Source organism: Juglans microcarpa x Juglans regia, chromosome 3S, assembly GCF_004785595.1.
Source record: "Juglans microcarpa x Juglans regia isolate MS1-56 chromosome 3S, Jm3101_v1.0, whole genome shotgun sequence".
In the NCBI taxonomy this organism is placed as follows: domain Eukaryota; kingdom Viridiplantae; phylum Streptophyta; class Magnoliopsida; order Fagales; family Juglandaceae; genus Juglans; species Juglans microcarpa x Juglans regia.
In genome coordinates, this window is record NC_054599.1 from 5695244 (window position 1) to 5716961 (window position 21718).

At 37.8% G+C, this 21718-nt stretch overlaps 3 protein-coding genes and 1 non-coding gene across 4 annotated transcripts; 2 read left to right on the plus strand and 2 right to left on the minus strand.

Annotated features, from left to right (window-relative positions):
- Positions 1–242: 242 nt before the first annotated feature.
- On the minus strand, positions 243–1913 carry LOC121258116 (benzyl alcohol O-benzoyltransferase-like). The gene is made up of 2 exons (XM_041159490.1): positions 1379–1913; positions 243–1288 (listed from the first exon to the last, which is right to left on the minus strand). The coding sequence occupies exons 1-2, from the start codon at positions 1901–1903 to the stop codon at positions 350–352; spliced, it is 1464 nt and encodes a 487-aa protein (XP_041015424.1). The 5' UTR covers positions 1904–1913; the 3' UTR covers positions 243–349.
- Positions 1914–8436: 6523 nt separating this feature from the next.
- Positions 8437–9047, minus strand: LOC121258639. Its single transcript, XM_041160182.1, has 2 exons — positions 8788–9047; positions 8437–8728 (listed from the first exon to the last, which is right to left on the minus strand). Exons 1-2 carry the CDS (start codon positions 9045–9047, stop codon positions 8437–8439), a joined length of 552 nt encoding a protein of 183 aa, XP_041016116.1.
- A 3878-nt stretch (positions 9048–12925) lies between these two features.
- LOC121258915 lies at positions 12926–13032 on the plus strand. Its single transcript, XR_005939466.1, has one exon. It is a non-coding gene; the product is annotated as a small nucleolar RNA R71 (small nucleolar RNA).
- A 4631-nt stretch (positions 13033–17663) lies between these two features.
- LOC121258640 lies at positions 17664–18086 on the plus strand. The gene has a single exon (XM_041160183.1). It carries the CDS (start codon positions 17664–17666, stop codon positions 18084–18086), a length of 423 nt encoding a protein of 140 aa, XP_041016117.1.
- Positions 18087–21718: the final 3632 nt, after the last annotated feature.

Below are 21718 nucleotides of genomic sequence, written 5' to 3' on the forward strand. Positions count from 1 at the left end.
TTTTCAGACTTTTGGTATTAGTCTGATGAACGAAGTCACGCAGTCATTTCTTCTTTCTGGCTTTCAGTCCTTCTGAGATTCAGTCCGATGTACAAAGTCACGCAATCTTTCTTTTTTCCTTCTGGATTCCTGTCTTTCTTCCTTCCTTTTGAATTACAGTCCGATGGTCTTCTCGGTTTCTCGATTTTCATTTCGTTTCGTTGATATTATCGCCATTTTGTAATTTTAATTTTATATGATTTAAAAAAAAATCATACCTACTTTCGGTATGTATTCTCGGTAAAGACTAGGATTTTTATGATGAAATGGGGAATGCTTCCGACGGCTGTACGTTGATCATCAGTTGGGTTTACAGTTTAGACGCATTAAAAGTGGATTTCTTGCCACTCTCCGGCATGTTTTTCAGAAAGAAATCCAACTCCTTGACGAATATTTCCATTGCTGGGGCTGGCAAGCAAACTCCCACGGCTATCCCTTCCTCTCCCTTACTGTTCTTACAAGGAATATAGAAGCTCCCTGTTCTAGGAATACTTCTCACAACACATTCGGCTGGCCCACCATAAGCTGGCTTGCCCCACCCAAAGTCCACCTTTCCAATCCCGGCACGGGTGACATCCGACACAATGAATGAGTCCACCGCCGCTCGGACTGGCCTGCCTCTGATCACCATTAGATCTTCCACCGACCGCATGTACTCCTCGTTCACTTCTTTTTTTGCCTTCCTCACCAATTCCAAAGCATAACCCAAATTAGTGTTCTCGCAGAGCTTTCCGGCAGTCGTGACTGCTGCTGGGAACGCAAGAACGTTGCCGTAGTAACCGCTGGGTAAAGGAGGATTGAACTTGCCACGCGCACTGACAGGGGCCATCATGCGCACCTCCTTGTTGCGGTCGAACTGGAGTGCGATGGTGCGGCATCGCCAAAGGCATGCGATGATCACCTCAAAGGTGGTGGACTGGCTTAGGTGATGCGGCACAAACCTACGGATGGCAGACACCTCGGCACGGCCGAAAAAGAAGGAGCGGCAAGCCATGTCCTCGAGCGGGGTGATGGTGCCAGTACCCTTGGTGTCGATCACCTCGTCGTACTCGCGGTGCGTGCATGTCAAGCATGTTGGGTCCCTCGCATTTAAAAGATGTCTCTGCCATACGGGTAAGACGGAAGGGGCGCGCGCCCCACGCGCCACCTCGCCCACGGCTGTCATGAACTGGACCAGACCAGCGGCATCGCTCATCGTGTGGTTGAGGCGTAGTGCGAAGATGAACCCGCCGCATTTGAGCCGCGTCACCTGCAAGCAAGTCATGAAGATGCCAAGATATGATCAACTTTAGGGGGGGAAAACTAAAAAAATTCACGAGTTCCTTAGCAGAATTTGTACCTGAATAAGCAGTAATGGGCAATGAAGAACCCCTCCAGAGCCTGGAAGGTCAAAAAGAAGCTCCTCCAAGCACGGGAATGGAGGTCGAAGAGCATCACCAAACTGCTCAAGTGTAACATCGACATCTGCCTCGATGAATACGACACCCTCACTCGTGCATTCTACTACAAGTTTCCTTCCAGGCCCTTCTCTAAGCCTACCTGCAAATGGGTAGTAAAACACAAGTGTTTGAGCAAGTGCCTCTCTGATGACTTTCACAGGGTCTCTCCCTTGCATCGAGGGATCGTGTCTATAAAATTGTATCAGCGGGGCTTGAAATCGTAAAAACTCTTGATCGTCGATATCAGAAAGTTGTTTGAACTCGTGGGGTGTGGGCTGAGCTGGGGCAATTAACTCGGGCTTGGACCTTCGTACTGTGAATACCAGAGACTGAGTTGGTGCTGCCATGGCAAGCAAATGGTTCTTAGAAAGTTTGGGAAAGTTTGGTTTTTTAAGACTCTGTAACGTGTGTGCTCTCTGCACCATAATTCGTTCTTCGAAGTTGCTATTTATATAGAAGAGGTGAAAGGGCCGTACAACTTGTTGGCAATTCCTGTGTTTCTTGTGTTTCGTCTGAAAGGTAATCCGCATGACGACCACCGAGTAATTCGTTAGACGTTCATGAACCGCCACCCATTTAAAGCCACAAATATAAATCTGCTTGTCGAGTCGGATTTTGAATTTTTTTTTGAATATTTTTGGGATCTTTTTTGACTTTTTTTAATTTTATATTTTTCGTATTTTTTAAAAAAGAACTTTTTTTGTTGGAGTTCAAATTTTAGTTTTTACAAAAATTACAATCTAAAATTAAATAATTCAATAATTAGTAATTCGTAAAATATACTGTTATGCATTCTAGTTGTCAAAAAATTACAATTTAAAAATAAATAATATCCATCATCTACACCTAAAATCATCTATCATTAACGTCCAAAATCATCCACACCCGTCATACACATCCATTATAATAATATTTCTTTTCAACTATTACAATAAACATTTTGTTCCCATTTGACAAAAGAAAAAAAAAACCCAACAACAACAAAACAAATTATTTTGCCAACCAATTAAAAGTTCCCAACGACAAAAAATGAACCAAACTAAATTAAATATTTCAAGTTCCATTTCAACAATCAAGTTGTACCTAAAAAAAAGATGATAAGATTATAAACTAAAAACAATAATAACTTTCAATAAATATGATTAAATGATAGCAATATGAGGTATTACCAACTTTAAGAGAAATTTGGTCCAAAGCAAATGATAGAGAGTATAATAATAATATGTGGGACCAAACTCTCAATTAGTTTAAGGCTACGTTTGGATGTTGGGTTGAGTGGAATTGAGTTGAGTTCTCTATGAATAGTAATGAGTCGAGATGTAAGATGAATTTATATGTGTTTGAATGTTAAGATTAGTTTAGATGTATTTATGAGAAGTTGAAAAAGATTGTGGGTTCTGCGTGTAAATAGGTGTTGAGTTGAAAAATGTAATGAATCTTACGTATAAAAAGGTTTTGAGTTGAAATGAATTTAGTAATTTGAGAGTTGAGTGTTTGGATGTTAGAAGAGGTCTAAATATGAACCAAACTCAACAAAGCTGAGTGCAATCTAACAACCAAACAAGCCCTAATTAACCACCAACACAAATTAACGTCCTTTTATGTTGTGGCATAGTTCTTGTAAGTATCACATTGATAATTTAAATGTGGTAATTAATATGAAGAAAATTAGGATAATATATGATAAGCGTTAATTAATGATCACATTTCATGATGGCTTTATACTTATCTCATCTAATCACATCATTACAACTTTTCTAAATTTTCACTCAAAATATAAAAACAATTCAACTTTTTCAAATTTCAAAACAATAATAATACTAAAAAGATTATATTCTAACAATATTTTATTCAACTATTCTAAAGCCATCTCATCTTATCTCACGATCCAAAAGAGCCATTAGAATTAACTTCATCCTTGATCAAAATACAAATTAAACCACTTCTGATAGTTGGTTCAAATTAACAAATAAATATTTGATGAATATCAAATACATAGTAATATTTATAATAATGAACAAAAACTGTCTCAGTACATTGAAACAGTTGCAGCTAATACACAATCTCTTAATAACGTGTGAATAAATCTCTTAAGATAATAACGTGGGAAGCAGTTGCAGCTACAGCAGGTTATAATAACGTCATATCTCTATTTAAGATAAATACACAATCTCAGTCCACAAGAAGGAACAAAAGAAAGGAAAGTAATGTTAAGGACATATAAAGAAAAGCTTAAACCTGACCAGAATCAAATGTCAATGCAGGTTATTACAATCATCAAGAACATTGACACACTAAAGTATTCTTCATACACAGGAATAGTTACAAATTTAACAGCAACAAGCCAACAACCATATTAATAAATGGACCAACTAGGTACATAAATTATTGCCACAAGTCTAGCATTAGCCGAGTAGTAGTTGCACCACCCTGAATAGACGTAGGAGTACTTATGCCTTCTATTTTCATGATTTAAGAACTAGAACGCAATACACAAATAAAATAGTGCAAAAATATTAATTCAACTTGAGACTGTTTTAGTTCTTTACAATCACTAAAACAACCCCACATGTTTAGGTTAGTCGTTCAAAACATCCTCACAAAAACCGTCCCAAAAACACAATACATACATATTAACTCAAATTGTGGATGTTATAAAACAAAACAACTATATATTAATCATTCAATACATGCAAAACAAAACAACTCTGAAAGCTCAAATAATAAATATTAGCTCAAATACAAACTAGACGTACATGCCAAATTCGACAAAGTGGTGAAATCTACTATGATAAATTTTAATTAAAACAGCTAGGTAGATTATAATTAATACACAAAAACATCCCCACAAATAATTCATATGATTTTCCATACCATACTTACTTAGTATGACATATCACAACCATATCACAACCAAATTCATAAAAACCAATATAAGAATCCACCCATTTTCAAGATTCACAATGCATATACCCATCTAGATTCTACACAGATTCACAAAGCATCTAGCCCAATCTACACAGATTCACAAAACATCACGAAATAGATTAATTTCTCTTTTCATTTGCACATTGAAATCAAATTAGTGCATAGATTCACAACATTTCAAAAAACTCACCCTGATACCGTGATGACATTCCATAGAGTTATCATCACAAAACTTAGTTCTTATAGCTTCGTTGAATCGTTAACCTCGAGACCCTGTAAAATTTTATGAGCAAATCAAAAATCAAAATAAAAGAGAGATAGAGAGATAGAACACGACGGGGTTGTGGGTGAAGAGATATAGACAACTAAGGGAAGAGAGAGAGATAGGGCCATAGGGGCTTACCAGAACAGAGAAAGAGAGAGATAGATAGATAGAGAGAGAGAGAGAGAGGTCATGTGACGAGACTTTGAGAGAGGCCGTGCGGTCGCCAATGGGATTTTGAGAGAGAGGTCATGTCGCTGGGGGGGGGGGAGCCACGCATAGGTTTATAACTGAAGAGTGAAGAAGAAGTGATGAAAGTGTAAGGGGAATTCTCCCCACGGGAAAGGCCCATAGGACTTTGGACCAGAAGCTCAACCCAAAAAGGATCTTACTCAAAGCAAACCATCAACCAAGGAGAGGCATCGTCAGGTCAACAAGACAGCTCAACTTGATGCATCGGTGGCCTCCCTCGACAATAGAGTATGCACGAGGTACACAAAAAATGCGGAGGACCGTCAAATCATCAGCATTAGAGTATCAATGGTTCCCAAAAACCGGGTTGAGGCTTAGGGAGCTACCCCATATTAATGACACTGTGTGTTTACATAAAATATCCGCAAGTGCACAGAATCGTAGTTGTAGTAAAATATTTTGAAAAAAACGGATATCGAACCCACATGGAATAATTATGCTATTGAGTATTGAAATTGACTAAATTAATTACTATTTGGAAAACCATAATTTGAAGAATGGATTATTTAAATTAAACTGATGAAAAGTGCATTAAAATTAAGATCTTAAAGATAATAATAATAGATCTAGAGCATTTGATTTCACCTAACAAATCCCACACAATTTAGTCATCCTTATTATAGAATTCCAATTATCTTAAGTTGATGATAAAAATTCCTTAACAATTCAATACTTTCTCTCGAATAATTCCAAAAATATCTCCAATTAATAACCCCATATCTTTATGTGAATTTAACTAGTTGGAGACTCATTAAGTTCTTTGGATTTTTCTTAAAAATTACACTAGTCGTAGTAAAACATCTCTACTTTCACTCAACTAATGATGCTTAATTCTAGAACTCTAATCACAAATCATCTCTTGGTCTCATTGTGATTCAATAAATCGAACAATAGTTAGCTAGAAACTTGCAAGCATTAAGAAGAAGGAATAAACACTCAATCATGAAAATATTAAAAATAAAATAACTTAAAATATAAATTGTGTGTTCAATACTATGCTACATCAAAACTCTAGAAAAGAAAATTAGTTCATAATGAAATTGAAAATAAAAACAATAAAACTAGCATTCTTCGTTGGAGTCATTTGATGAAGTATGTGGCTCTCGCCTCTGCCCTCCAAATTCGCCTCCTGGAGAGAAACTTAAAGAATAAATTTTGGAATAATATTAGACTCTACAACTCAGACTCTAAAAATTTTAGACTAACTCCCCTATTCATCCCAAAGGATGGGATTAAATAGATGTAAAAACTCAAGTCCGAAAATAAGATAATTGCAGCTACAATCTAGCCTAAAGATCTGAAAAATAGTTTCTAAAGATCAATTTTAACAAAAAGGAAAATTATCCCAAAAATAACGAAATTATCTAAAATTGAAGATTCAGTTATATGCGGCTTGAATTGCGGAGCTCGGGAGAATCTCATGGTCAGCAAATTGATTGTGGAACTCCGAAGGGTCCCATCGGGTAGATGTTGTGTGCGCTAAATATAACTAACATGGAGGTAAAAACTGAATGGGTGTGGAGGTCACAAAGATCGCACGACCCTCTCCTCGCCTACCGAGTGGAAAGACTCCCGACTGGGATGAAAGACTCATCTCACATTTTCTAGTTGTTGCCCACGATGTCATTTTGGTTGGTCTTTTAAGTTATTTGGTTATACTAGTTGCCCAATCTAACCACCAGGAGCCTTGTCGCCAAGTCTTCGCGCCCAGATCTTTGCTTCCAAAAGGTAGAATATATTGGCGCCAAGTCTTCGCGCCTAATTCTTGTCGTGAATTCTAGTCGCGAGTTTTGGTCGCACTTTTTTTTTGTATCAAAATGTCATCATTTCGCACTAAATCTTCTCATTCCTTCAAATCTAAGAAAATAAAGCAAAATATATAGAAATAAAATAAAATTAATAATATTGACAGAAAAATGACACTTTTCATAAATAAGAGAGTAATAAAAATCATATAGAAATCACACTTATGAAATACCTCCAAACTTAAGTTTTGCTCGCCTTCGAGTATCGAGTAAAGAAGAAAAGAAAGACAATTAAAACAAGCATTAGTTTGATTCATAAAATTTATTGTCTCAAAGATTGCCTAAAGTTTATAATTCAATAGAATCATTCAAGATCAATCAAGTCTAAAAGTTAATTCAAAACTCAATCCCACTGCATAGTCCATCTCCACATTCATGCATACCTATCACTCTCACCTCATCATTAGCTCCCTGGATAATACACCAAAAGAATAAATAGAGCATCTCACTTCTAACATCACTTCTCAACCATTGTAAATCTCTCAACATACCTCTCTTTATTATACTTTCAAGTCCCTCTCTCTTTACCCCTCTATTCGATAGATCGGATATTTTTTTTTCTTTTTTTTTTCATGGAAATATTCCATACCTTTTTGACTGCCTTCGTGGATGACTCTCGTCCGTCTTTGGCCACACAGTAGACGAGTTGAATTTTCACACCTCTAAATAACTTATGATTTTGATAATATTGCTATAATTAACTTTAATTGTTGAACTTCTACCTCTCTTGCCTTTCATGCTCTTGTGAGTCTGTGATTTTGTGTAAACTTAGTTCTCTTGAAAGATAAGTAAATTAGTGTTTAAGCTCAAATAACGTAGGGAATATGAAGTTTACAAGAAAGAAAAATATAAGACCAAAATATAATTCAATAAAGCTTAAATGGGTGGCTAGGGATAAAGATAATGAACGGATAAGCTTGAAATGTCAATCGGTCCAAAGAATGTCTTAATCATTTCTCCAGTAATATTTTGTCTAGGATTTCACCTTGACTATTATCAAACAAATTCTAGAGTAAGTTGAGACCATACAAATTCACAAAATTCACATAAAATTTCCCTAGGTACTCAAAACAATTAATGAGCATAAAAAACATTCATTGAATATAGAAAACATCAAATTAAGTAAGATCAAGTAAGAAATTAACAACTAGACATAAGCAATGAGAATTTTTCCTAAAAATTATAATCAATTTCAATCATATTCTTATCATAGGCTTTTTATTCATTAAATTATATTGTTATTATTATTATTATTATTTTTAAAAAATAAAATAATATCATTTCCTCCAAAGTTAAATATCGCATTGTCCTTAATGGAAAAAATGGAGAAAAACTAAAACAAAGAGTGAGAGAAGGTAAGAGATGCTCTCCTAATTTTTCTAGTTCTGCCAATTGAATATTTGCCTTGAAGGTGCAGCCATGTACTCCTTGGAGATCTCCTCGCCTGTTCATTCTTGTAGGATGAAAGCAAAAGAATAATATTAAACAAAGGAAAACAAATAAAAAAATTTCGGTTGCCTCCCAAAAGCGTTTTATTTAAAGTCTATAGCTAGATATTGTCCTTTCATCGAGTTAAAGTCTCCATCCATATAGGGTTTTAATCTCTATCCATTTACTTTAAATATGCATTTTTTTTCTAGTAATGAACTTCAACCGCCCCATAGGGAAAGACACAGGTCGCAAAAAACGATCTCGACTACTGAGAGCGTAGCTATCCTAGGAAGAGTTGAAGTCTTGAGTTAAATAATAGAACTTTCTTCCCGATTTTGAATTCCCTCCTTAGAATATGCTTATCGTGCCATCTTTTAGTTGTATCTTTGTAAATCCGAGCATTCTCATAAGCATCATTGCGGAATTCATCCGTCTCGTTAATCTGCAGTATTCTCTTCTTACCAGCCGCTTGTAAATCAAAGTTCAGTGTCCTCGTCACCCAATAGGCTATGTGTTCTAGATCCACAAGCAGATGGTAGGCTTTTCCATAAACGAGCCAATAAGGCGATGTCCTGATCGGTATTTTGAATGTTGTCCGATAAGCCCACGGTGTATCATCTAACTTTCTCACCCATCTGTCTGAAAGGTGCTCATGGTCTTCTCCAGTATGCGCTTCAGCTCCCAATTTGACACATCGACCTGGCCGCTCGTTTGAGGATCGTTTGGTGTCGCCACGTGATGGGTAACTCCATACTTAGTTAGTCGCGCTTCAAATTGGTAATTGCAAAAATGCTTACCGCCATCACTGATTATGGTCCTCGGAGTACCAAATCGGTAAAAGATGTTCTTCCGCAGGAAATTCACTACAACCCTCACATCATTGGCTGGCATGGAGACCGCTTCCACTCATTTTGGGGACATAATCTATAGCCACCAAAATAAATTTATTAGAATATGAGGATGGAAAAAGGACCCATAAAATCTATACGCCAAACATCAAATAATTCAATCACTAAAATATCGTTTAAATGCATCTCATGTTTCCTAAAAATCTTGCCAGCCCTTTGACAATGATCACATAAATTAACAAAATTAAAGGAGTCTTTAAAAACGGTCGGCCAATAAAAGCCGCATTGTAAAACTTTCGTTGTCGTTTTTGCTCCATCAAAGTGGTTGTCCGCATCCAAAGAGTGGTAGTGTCTGAGTATGCTCTCAATTTCTTCCTCGGGCACACATCTTTTGATTATCTAGTCCATGCAGTGCCGGTATAGAAAAGGTTCCTCCCAAAAATAGTATTTCAAGTTGGAGAAAAACTTCTTCTTTTGTTGATATGTCATCTCGGCCGGTAGAATTCTAGATACTAAATAATTTACCATGTCGGCATACAATGGATCGACTTAAATAGCCATTAATTGCTTGTTCAGAAAGGTTTCATTTTTTGGAAATTTCTTCTCGCCAGCCCCCTCTTTAAGCTCAAGACGAGATAAGTGGTCGGCCACTACATTTTGGGTACCTTTCTTATCTTTTATTTCCAAATCAAACTCTTGTAATAGCAAAATCCATCTTAACAGTCTTGGTTTGACATCTCTATTCGATAACAAGTATTTAATAGCTGAGTGATCGGTGTAGACAACCACCTTTTAACCTATCAAATAAGAACGAAACTTTTCAAAAGCAAACATAACTCCTAACAATTCTTTTTCAGTGGTTGCATAATTTAGTTGAGCTTCTATTAAGGTCTGACTTGCATAATAAATAACATGAAATTTTTATCTTTTCTTTGCCCCAAAACAACCCCTATAGCATAATCACTAGCATCACACATTAATTCAAAAGGTAAATTCCAATTCAGTGATTCAATGATAGTGCTGAAATTAATTTCTTTTTCAATGTTTCAAAAGCATGCAAGCATTCATTAGAAACTTCAAACCAAGTATCTTTAATCAACAGAGTGCAGAGAGGTTTAGTAATTTGGGAAAAATTCTTGATAAACCGACGATAGAACTCGGCGTGACCCAAGAAGATCCTCACGCCTTCACATTGGTCAATGGTGGGAGTTTGTCAATAACTTTTATCTTTGCTCGGTCAACCTCAGTTCTCTTAAGTAAATGCGGTTGCTGTGCACTATTCCCTCCTCGACCATGAAGTGGCATTTTTCCAAGTTTAAAACAAGATTTGTCTCCTTGCATCTCTGAAAAACTAAAGATATATTAGATAAGCAATCAAAAGAGTGACAAAAAACCGAGAAGTCATCCATGGAAACTTCTAAAAAATTTTCCACCATGTCCAAGAAGATAGACATCATGCATTTTTGGAAAATAGTTGGCGCATTACAAAGACCAAAAGGCATGCGCCTATATGCAAATGTGCCATAAGGACAGGTGAAAGTGGTTTTCTCTTGATCTTTGGGTGTAATGGCTATTTGATTGTAATTGGAATATCCATCTAGAAAACAGTACTAAGTGTGGCCGGCAAGTCTTTCTAGCATTTGATCAATAAAAAGTAAGAGAAAATGGTCTTTCTGAGCTGCATCATTCAGTCTTTGATAGTCTATTCATACTCGTCATCCTGTGATCGTCCTCATCGGTATGAGTTCATTGTTGTTATTCTTGATCACGGTTATCCATCCTTTCTTTGTGACGACTTGTACTGGACTTATCGACGCATTATCTGAGATTGGATAAATGATCCCGGCATCTAAAAGTTTCAATACCTCTTTATGTACCACTTCTTGCATTGATGGATTTAATCTCCTTTGGGGTTGAACAATTGGTTTAAAATTATTATACATTAAAATCTTGTGGATGTAAATTGAAAGACTAATTCTTTTGATGTCCGAGATGGTCCAACCCAAGGACAGTTTGTATTCTCGCAAGACTCTCAGCAACTTCTCCTCCTCTACATCACTGAAGGAACTGTTAATAATAACTGGAAAAATAGAGTTTTGATCTAAGAAAGCGTACCTTAAATTTGATGGAAGCGGTTTGAGTTTAAGCTTGGGTGGTTCCTTACTTGGGGATGTTAGCCGAGATGAGTTTAGCTCTTCCCCTTTCGGTTTTATTGAAGGGTAAAGGGATGGTGTAGCTTCTAAATATCTCTCACACTCCCTAACCTCTTCATTTTTGGATTGAATAGATGTAGATTGAGTAAGACATACCTCAAGTGGTAACTTTAAAATTTAGCTCCATAACTCGTCGGCCTTGACTATTTCTCAGTCGCTTATTTGAAAACAAGAATGTACCTCGGAAGGTAATTTCATAGATTTAAATACGTTAAAAGTGACATGCTCCTCACTGACCCTCAAAACGAGTTTCTCTTACTGGATATCAATTAAAGTTCTCCCCATCGCTAGGAAAGGTCCGCCAAGTATCAAAGAGATCTCCTCGTCCTCCTCCATATCGAGTATAATGAAGTTAGCCGGGAAGATGAACTTATTAATTTTCACTAGTACGTCCTCTCGGGTATTTAATATATCTGCCTGCCAACTGTAGAGGGATGGTGGCCGACTTTGCTTCTCCAAGACCTAGTTTCTTGAAAATAGAGAGAGACATTAGATTAATACTTGCCCCTAAGTCACATAAAGTTTTATCAAAATATGAATTTCCTATAGTGCAAGGAATCATGAAACTCCCCGGATCTTTCAACTTAGTTGGCATTACTTTCCTCGGTCAGCATTACAGTTTCATGCTTCTCCAACTTCTTCTTATTTAATATATCCTCCAAAAATTTTGCATATTTAGGCATTTTCTCTAAAGCTTCAATGAGAGGAATATTAATATGCAGTTGCTTAAATATACTTAGAAATTTAGAGAACTGATTATCAATCTTATTTTTTCTTAATCTTTACGAAAAAGAAATTGGTGGATCATAAATTGAACGCGAATAAGTTTCAGATATAAACTCCCTGGATTTCTTGGATTTTGCAGCCCTTTTATTCTCCTTAGTCATTTCAGCTTGCTGGTTGGTCACATCCCGCTTTGCTTCTTTCACCGCATACTAGGTTTCCTTCTTCTCGATCTCCACATTTTCAGCAGCTTCTGCATCTCACTCAGTATTTACCGTCTTTGGCTGGTCATATGTCCGCCCATTTCTTAGTGTTATGGCTTTGACATGCTCCTTCAAATTGGTCACAGTGTTGCTCAGTAAAGTCCTTGTTGTCCTCTTAGTAAGCATGTTTGAGAGCTGACTAATTTCGCCTCAAAATTGCGGATTGATGCCGAGTTGTTTTGGATCACCATATCAGTCTTTTATATGTACTGCATAATCATATCCTCAAGTGCCGACTTCTTCTCTTGCTGAGGAAACTATTGAGGTGGTCTAATCGGCCCTTGATTATTGTTTCATGAAAAGTTAGGGTGATTTCTCCTATTGGGATTGAACGTGTTTGAATAAGGATTGTTTTGACATTGAAAATTGGACACGTAATAGGCTTGTTCATGACTCTGTTGGATAAAAGGATTCCCTACTTGGCAATCTAGACTTGAATGATTTCCTGCGCAATGATCACAAACAACATTAGTTGTTGTGAATGATTTGTCATCTGCGCCGCCAATGTGATAATAGAATCAAGTTCAAAAAATCCAGCCATCTTCTTTGGCATTGCTCTATCTGTAAACCATTGATAATTGTTGGATGCCAATTCTTCCAGAAGTTCATATGCAACTTCATGGGTCTTACTCATTAATGCTCCAACAGCGGTCGCATCAACCATAGATCGATTGGTGGGTCTCAAACCATTGTAAAATGTCTGTACTTTAAGCTAGGTTGGGAGGTCGTGATGTGGACATTTGCGCAATAAGTCCTTGTATCTCTCCCACGCCTCATATAATGATTCACCCTCAATTTGGGTGAATGTAGTAATATTATTCCTTAACTTCGTTGTCTTGGCTGGAGGAAAATATTTTGCTAAGAATTTTTGTGATACCTCCTCCCAAGTGGTGATGATGCTAGGGGCAAAGAACTCAACCAAGTTTTTGCTTTTTCCCTAAGTGAAAAAGGAAAATGTCTTAATCGAATTGCATCATTTGTCACTCCGTTGTGTTTAAAAGTATCACAAATTTCTAGAAAATTTACAATATGTACATTAGGATCCTCTTATAACAGACCCCCAAACTGGATGGTTTGTTGAATCATTTGAATGATGGCAAGCTTGATCTCGAAATTATTAGCTTGTATAGCTAGCCGCCTAATACTAGATGTCGCCCTATTGATAGAGGACATAACATAGTCTTTTAACGCCTTGTGCTCCTAGTCCGCCATATCAAATTTGGAGGCAGTGTCCTCTTTCTCCTTCTCTTTATTGATCCGACATAAGGTTCTTTCAATCACTGGATCGAAAAGTGTATGCTCTAATGATTTAGATTGGGTCATGCATTTCTGATTCCAAAAGAGAAAAGCCAAACTGAGATCTAATTTAAACCAATTTTAAATAAAACAAAATTCAAAGTAGTAAAAATCTAGCTAGTATCAATATCAATAACAAATAATTATTCCCCGGCAACGACACCAAAATCTTGTTCGCATAATATTGCAAGTGTACATAATTGTAACAAGTAGTAAAGTGTTTTGAATAAAACAAATATCGAACCCACATGAAATAATTATGCTATTGAGTATTGAAATTGACTAAATTAATTACTATTTGAAAAATCGTAATTTGAAGAATGAATTATCTAAATTAACTGAAGAAAAGAGCATTAAAATTAAGATTTTAAAGATAATAAGAATATATTTAGAACATTTGATTTCACCTAACAAATCCACACAATTTATTCTTCATTGTTATAGAATTCAAATTATCTCAAGTTGATGATAAAAATCTCTTAACTATTCAATACTTTCTCTCGAATAATACCAAAACTATCTCCAATTAATAACTCCATATCTCTATGTGAATTTAACTAATTTGAGACTCATTAAGTTCTTTAGATTTTTCATGAAAGTCACACTAATCGCGATAAAGCATCTTTACTTTCACTCAACTAATGGTGCCTAATCCTAGAACTCTAATCACATATCACCTTTCGGTCTCATTATGAGTCAATAGATCAAACAATAGTTAGCTAGGAAATTGCAAGCATTAAAAATAAAGAATAAACACTCAATCATGAAAATACTGAAAATAAATAACTTAGAATATAAATTATATGTTCAATGCTACGCTATATCAAAACTCTAGAAAAGAAAATTAGTTCATAATGAAATTGAAAAGAAAAACAATATAACTAGTGTTTTTCGTCAGAGTTGGTTGATGAAGCATGTGGCTCTCGCCTATACCCTCCAGATCCGTATTCTCGAAAAAAACTTAAAGAATAAACTCTAGAATAATATTAGACTCTAAAAATCACACTTTAAAAAGCTCAGACTAACTCCCATATTCATCCCACAAGAATATAGATGCCAAAACTAAAATCCGGAAACAAGATAATCGCGGCTACAATCTAGCGTAAAGATCTAGAAAATAGTTTATAAAGATAAATGTTAACAAAAAAAAGGAAATTATCCCAAAAATAACGGAATTATCTAAAATGGAAGTTTTAGTGATATGCGGCTTGAATTGCAGAGCTCGAGAGGATTTCATGGTCAGCTGATTGATTGCGGAACTCCGAAGGGTCTCATTGGGTGGATGTCATGTGTGCTGAATATAACTAGCGTGGAGGTCACAAATGAACGAGAGTGGAGGTCACAAAGATCAGACGGCCCTTTCCTCGCCTACTGAGTGGAAAGACTCCCGACCTGGATGAAAGACTCTTCTCGCCTTTTCTAGTTGTTCCTACAATGTCGTTTAGGTTGGTCTTTTAAGTTGGTCGGTTAGACTAATCCCATAATTTAACCGTCCGAAGGCTTGTCGCCAGGTCTTCGCGCCCAAAGTTAGAATATATTAGCGCCATGTCTTCGCGCCTGATTCTGGTCGTGAATTGTCGCGAGTTTTGGTCGCGCCTTGTCTTTTGTACCTAAATACTCTCATTTCGTACTAAATCTTTTCATTCCTTCAAATCCAAGAAAATAAATAAAATATAGAAATAAAATAAAATTAATAATATTGAAGGAAAAATGACACTTTTCATAAATAAAAGTGTAATAAAAATCATATGAAAATCACACTTATCATTTTGAATCAAGGCACACTCACAATTATGAAGTCGATATGCACGATGCATTTAAATGTTCTGACAAAATGAACAGTACGGGGACTTTGGCATTATCTGCTCTCCGAACCCCTAGTATAAATAGCTGATCCCAAGTACGAGGAAGCTCTCTCGAATCATTAAACTCTCTTACTTATTTACTATATTCAAAGAACACTTACTGACTTGGGCATTGGAGGCTCCCTGGCCCCTAGGCCGCTCTCTCAATGTCGCATACGTTCTTCTGTTTGCAGAGCCCGTTGTGAAGACCTGAGTTATTAGGACCTGACCCAAGGGTGTGCGAAACACGATATCAACAGTGACGCTGTCTGTGGGATCAAGTTAGATTTTGCGTTTCCTTTGTACATCTGAGGCAACCCATTCCAAGTAACTCAGAGGATCGCTGAACCGACTTGAGATAGGATAGTAGAGCAAATGGAGGAGCAGACGCGCAAGAATGAGAAAATTACGACAGAAGAAGGCCAAACAAGTGAGGACAGAACGCAACAAGTGGCGGAGGAGGTAAGCACTCAGCTTCCGATCCCCAATCACATGGAGGTTGCGAGTGAGATTTGAGACAAACGATAGCTCTGAAAGGCCAAGCCAATCAGGCCGCTGGAACTTATCCTCCTCCACCCAAGCCGGCCAGAATGGCGATCTGAGGGGGGATGGCACAAAAAGCTCGAGATGCCATGTGACAACTTCTCTCTGAGCACATGGATGTGTTTGCAAGGAATCATGGAGACATGCCTGGGATAGCCCCTGAGATCATACACCACAGATTAAATGTAGACCCAAAAATCCGAGGAGTGCGGCAGAAGCGTCAGTGTAGAGAAGAACGCCACTATAACTAAAAAGGTGGATAGACTACTGAAGGCGAGGTTTATCCGAGAAGCCCATTACTCGGAGTGGTTGTCAAACGTGGTGTTGGTTAAGAAGTCAAGCGGCAAATGAAGGATGTGCGTTGATTTTACTGACCTCAACAAAGCTTGGTCGAATGACAGCTTCCCGCTTCCCCAGATTGACCTCATCATTGACTCTACGACGGGTCATCATATGCTCAGCTTCATGGACACCTATTTTGGATACAACCAAATCCGCATGAAGCCCAAAGACGAGGAGAAGACCTCGATCATCACAGACCGAGGTCTATACTGCTACAAGGCAATGTCTTTTGGGCTAAAGAATACGAGGGCCACCTACCAGCGGCTAGTCAATCGAATGTTCAAAGACCAAACAGGACGGAATTTGGAAGTCTACATGGACGACCTATTGGTCAAAATTGAAACCTTAAGACAACATCTGGATGATCTGAGGGAAGCTTTTGCAATATTGCAGCGATATCAGATGAAGTTGAATCTGGCAAAGTGCGCCTTTGGCTTCGGGTCGGGAAAATTTCTAGGGTTCATGGTGCCCGAGCGAGGTATTGAAGCCAATCCGAAGGTAGACGTTATCTTCAGTGTGGCTCCACAGCGAAGCATAAAAAGTGCAGAGGTTAGCTGGGTGAATTGCCATGCTCGGTATGTTTGTCTCAAGATTGACCGACAAATGCCTACAGTTCTTCAAGTCTTGTGGAAAGTGAAAATGTGGGACGACAAGTGTGATTAGGCATTCGGAGCCCTCAAGGAATACCTCACTAGCCCCCAGCTACTTAGCCAAGCCAGGTGTGGGGAAACGCTTACTCTATACCTGGCCATCTCCCCTCAGGCGGCTTCCTCAGTACTAGTGCGTGAGGAAGAAGGGGTCCAAAAGCTGGTATACTATGTCAGCTGGGTGTATCGAGGAGCCGAAGCCAGATACCCTTGCATAGAGCAATTAGCCTTTGCATTAGTAACAACCATGCGGAAATTACGCCCATACTTTCAGGCTCACCCTGTGTGAGTTCTCACAGAGACTCCTCTGAAGAAGGTATTGCAATGGCCAGATGTTTTGGAACGCCTTATGAACTGGATAGTGGATTTAAGCGAGTTCGATATCGAATACGCTCCTTGAACCGCTATGAAGGGGCAGGTATTGAAGAACTTCATCACCGAGTTTACCAGATTCCCAACAGTGGGCTATGGTACACGCTCTAGAAAATCCTAGCAAGGATTCGTCGATGGCTCATCTTGACTCTCAAGGGGGAAGAGCACAATTATGCCATTAAATTGGCTTTTAAGACAATGAACAATGAAGTAGAGTACGAAGCGCTGATCCAGGATTACAAGTGGCTAGAGCCTTAGGAGCTGTCGAAATTGAAGTATGGGCCGACTCCCAAGTGGTAGTGAACCAAGTATTGGGAGAGTTCGTCGTCGAGAGCAAGAAGTTAAGGAGATACCTCGCGTTGGTAGGGGCAAAGCGGCTTCACTTCAAGTATTTCCAAATTCAGTAAATACTAAAGATGGAAAATCAGAAGGTGGAAAAATTGGCACGCGTAACATCTGGGCAGGAAGGCTCAACCTTGCCGGATAACACGGTGGTTAAGACAATAGAAGTGCTCTCTCTCAGGATTCAGGTCATGACAATACAACTTAGGATCCCAGACTGGGCAGCAAGTATAGTCAAGTATTTTGAAATTGGTGAAATGCCTAAAGATAGGCAGGAGGCAAGAAAAATCAAGAATAGAGAGGCGCACTACACCATGATCGAGGCAGTCCTGTATCAGCAGGGTCACTTAGCTCCTCTCCTAATATGTATCTCCCCGGAAAAAGCGCAATACATGTTAGCAAAAATACATGAGGGAATCTGCAGGAACCATTCAGGAGGACAGACACTAGCCGGGAAAGTGACGAGAGTGGGTTACTACTGGTCCCAACCTCTCTGAGACGCTAAAAGCTACACTCGGAAGTGTAAAAAATACAGCCAAATTCCCCATTGCCCATCAGAGAAGCTGACGTTGATCACCTCACCTTGGCTATTTGCCCAATGGGGGGTCGATCTAGTCCGCCCCCTTTCCTCGAAAAAATGAGGGGTCAAATTTGTAGTGATGGCGATCGACTACTTCACCAAATGGGTTGAGGCAGAAGCTCTAGCCATCATCACTGCAGGCAATATTACATGATTCCTGTGGTCCAGCGTCCCGCACACTATCATCTCGAATAAGGGGAGGCAATTCGACTCCGATCACTACCGAAACTGGTCCCGAGACTTGGGGATCAAATTTCGATAGTCGTCCCCGGGGCAGCCGTAGTCCAACAGACAAGTCGAGGCAACTAACAAAACGCTAATGGGAATACTAAAGAAACGACTCAAGGACCGAAAAGGCACATGGGTTGAGGAGCTCCCTGCTGTGCTCTGGGCTTACCAGGTCATAGTAAAGACGCTAACTGAGGAGACCCCCTTCGCTCTCACCTACGGGCATGGGGCAACGCCACTAGTGGAAGTCAGACTTCCCACGTACAGAGTGCAACACTTCGAACGAGAGTCTAATGATGGAAGACTGGAGGAACAGCTGGACCTGCTGGAAGAAGTACAACTAGAAGTAGAGATAAAGGTTGTGTCCGATAAAAGGACTGAGAGGTATTTCAACAAGCGCGTGCGGCAGAGAACATTCCAAGTAGGGGAACTGGTACTCAAAGAAACTGGAACGACGATGCGGGACGAGGGAAAAATGGGTCCCCGCTGGGAGGGTCCATACGTGGTCATTGCCACAAACCGACCAGGTTCCTATCATCTCAAAGATTCCCAAAGAAACGAATTGCCACACCCATGGAACGCCGATCACCTACAAAAATATTACTGTTAAGCAAACTCCCTTGTCATAATTCCTATGTTTTTATTAAAAAAGTTGCAGAACGTAATCCTAATAAATTAAATGTGGCACACATCTTGGATTTCTGCTTCCTTCTCAAGGATAAAGTTATATTTGAAACCTCTGTATTGAATCTAAACCTTTGTTCCATAAACATTTATAAACAATTGAAACAATAAACAGTAACTCTCACGGAATAACCAAACATTAGGTTGAAATCGCAAAGCACAAGTACTGCAATAAAGTGAAGTCCATGAGAAGATCAGGATATACCCATTCCAAAGTGCCAAATTGAAAGATGGCTCTCACTCACGAAACAAGCAATGGAAAAGTAAAACCCATATTCTTGGTTCTTTTCACTTTGATTACTTCCAAATCATTTTGCTACAATTATAAACGTGTAAAGAACTACAGAAAAGTCTGTATTTACATAATGAAATTATAATTTTGGGGACCCTGGAAGAAAGGAAGGTCAGTTTTCGCATTGAGCATATAGAAATTGCAAACCAGATCATATATCCCCTAAATACTTAATATGAAGAAGAGAATGCAGAATAAATAAGAAAAAACTCACAGTAGACTAGGACCCACCGTAAGACATATATATCTCATATTGTTGAGATTTTATTTGTCACCTGACTAGTTCTAAGCTTTTCTCAATATAAATACATATTTATTTCTATTGCATTGGATTAACCATTTGCAAATTTTTTGCTTACTACGAACATTATTTCTACAGATTTACAGATCTACTGTTCACCATTCATCCTTTATTTTACTACTTTTTTTCTTTCTCCTCCTACTTTCTCTCTCTCACCCAATCGTTTTAATTGCAAAATATATATTAAAAAAAATTAAGTGTAAATAGTAGAGTATGGATAAATATATTATGTATCTACATATATTATCATATGATTTATGATACATTGTTAATTGATAACATATATTATTTAACATTTTATATGGTCAATGATAATAAATTAGATGAAAATTATATTGTTAACTTATGTAACTATTATATAAAATAAAATATATACCATTCGGTCGGTTTCGATCTAGTCCGGTCTAAAAATCATATACTCTAGGACTGGACCGAAACTCATTGGTTGGCAAGACGATCGCTTCCACTCATTTGGGGACATAATTTACAGCCACCAAAATAAATTTATAAGAATATGAGGATGGAAATTGACCCATGAAATCTATACCCCAAATATCAAATAATTCAATCACTAAAATATTGTTTAAAGGCATCTCATGTTTTCTAGAAATGTTGCCAACCATTTGACAATGATGACATAAATTAACAAAATTAAAACAGTCTTTAAATATAGTCGGCCAATAAAAGCCGCATTGTAAAAACTTTCACTGCTATTTTTGCTCTACCAAAGTGGCCGCCCGCTTCCAAAGAGTGGTAGTGTCTGAGTATGCTCTCCATTTTTTCCTTGGGCACACATCTTCTGAAAATCACACTACTTGCGATAAAGCATCTTTACTTTCGCTCAACTAATGGTGTCTAATCTTAGAGCTCTAATCACATATCACCCCTCGGTCTCATTACGATTCAATTGATCGAACAATAGTTAGCTAGGAAATTGCAAGCATTAAGAACAAAGAATAAACACTCAATCATGGAAATATTAAAAATAAAATAACTTAGAATATAAATTGCGTGTTCAATGCTACACTACATCAAAGCTCTAGTAAAGAAAATTAGTTCATAATGAAATTGAAAAGAAAAACAGTGTAACTGGTATTCTTCGTTGGAGTCGGTTAATAAAGGATGTGGCTCTCGCCTCTGCCCTCCAGATCTGCCTTCTCGAAAGAAACTTAAAGAATAAACTCTGGAATAATATTAGACTCTAAAACTCAGACTCTAAAAAGCTTAAACTAACTCCCTTATTCATCCCCCAATACAGGATTAAATAGATGTCAAAACTCAAATCCGAAAACAAGATAATTGCGGCTACAATCCAGCGTAAAGATCTGAAAAATAGTTTATAAAGATAAATATTAACAAAAAAGGAAATTATCTCAAGAATAACGGAATTATCTAAAATGGAAAATTCAGTTATATGTGGCTTGAATTGCAGGGCTCGGGAGGATTTCATGGTCAGCAGATTGATTGTGGAACTCTGAAGGGTCCCACTATATGGACGCCGTGTGCGCTGAATATAATTGGTGTGTAGGTCACAAAGATCACACGGCTCTCTTCTCACGTACTGAGTGGAAAGTCTCTCAACCGAGTTGAAAGACTCCTCTGTTATTGCCCACGATGTTGGTTAGGTTGGTCTTTTAAGTTGGTCGATTAGACTAGTTGCCCAATCTAACCGCCCAGAACCTTGTAGCCAGGTCTTCGTGCCCAAAAGGTAGAATATATTGGCGCCATGTCTTCGTGCCTAATTCTAGTTGTGAATTCTAGTCGCGAGTTTTGGTTGCGCCTTGTCTTTTGTACCAAAATGCTCTACTTTCGCACTAAATTTTTTCATTCCTTCAAATCCAAGAAAATAAAGAAAAATATATAGAAATAAAATAAAATCAATAATATTGAAGGAAAAATGTCACTTTTCATAAATAAAAGAGTAATAAAAATCATATAAAAATCACACTTATCATTGTGAATCAAGTCACACTCACAAATATGAAGTTGATAAGGAGTCACGCCGCATTTAAAGGTTCTGACAAAATGAACAGTACAGGGACTT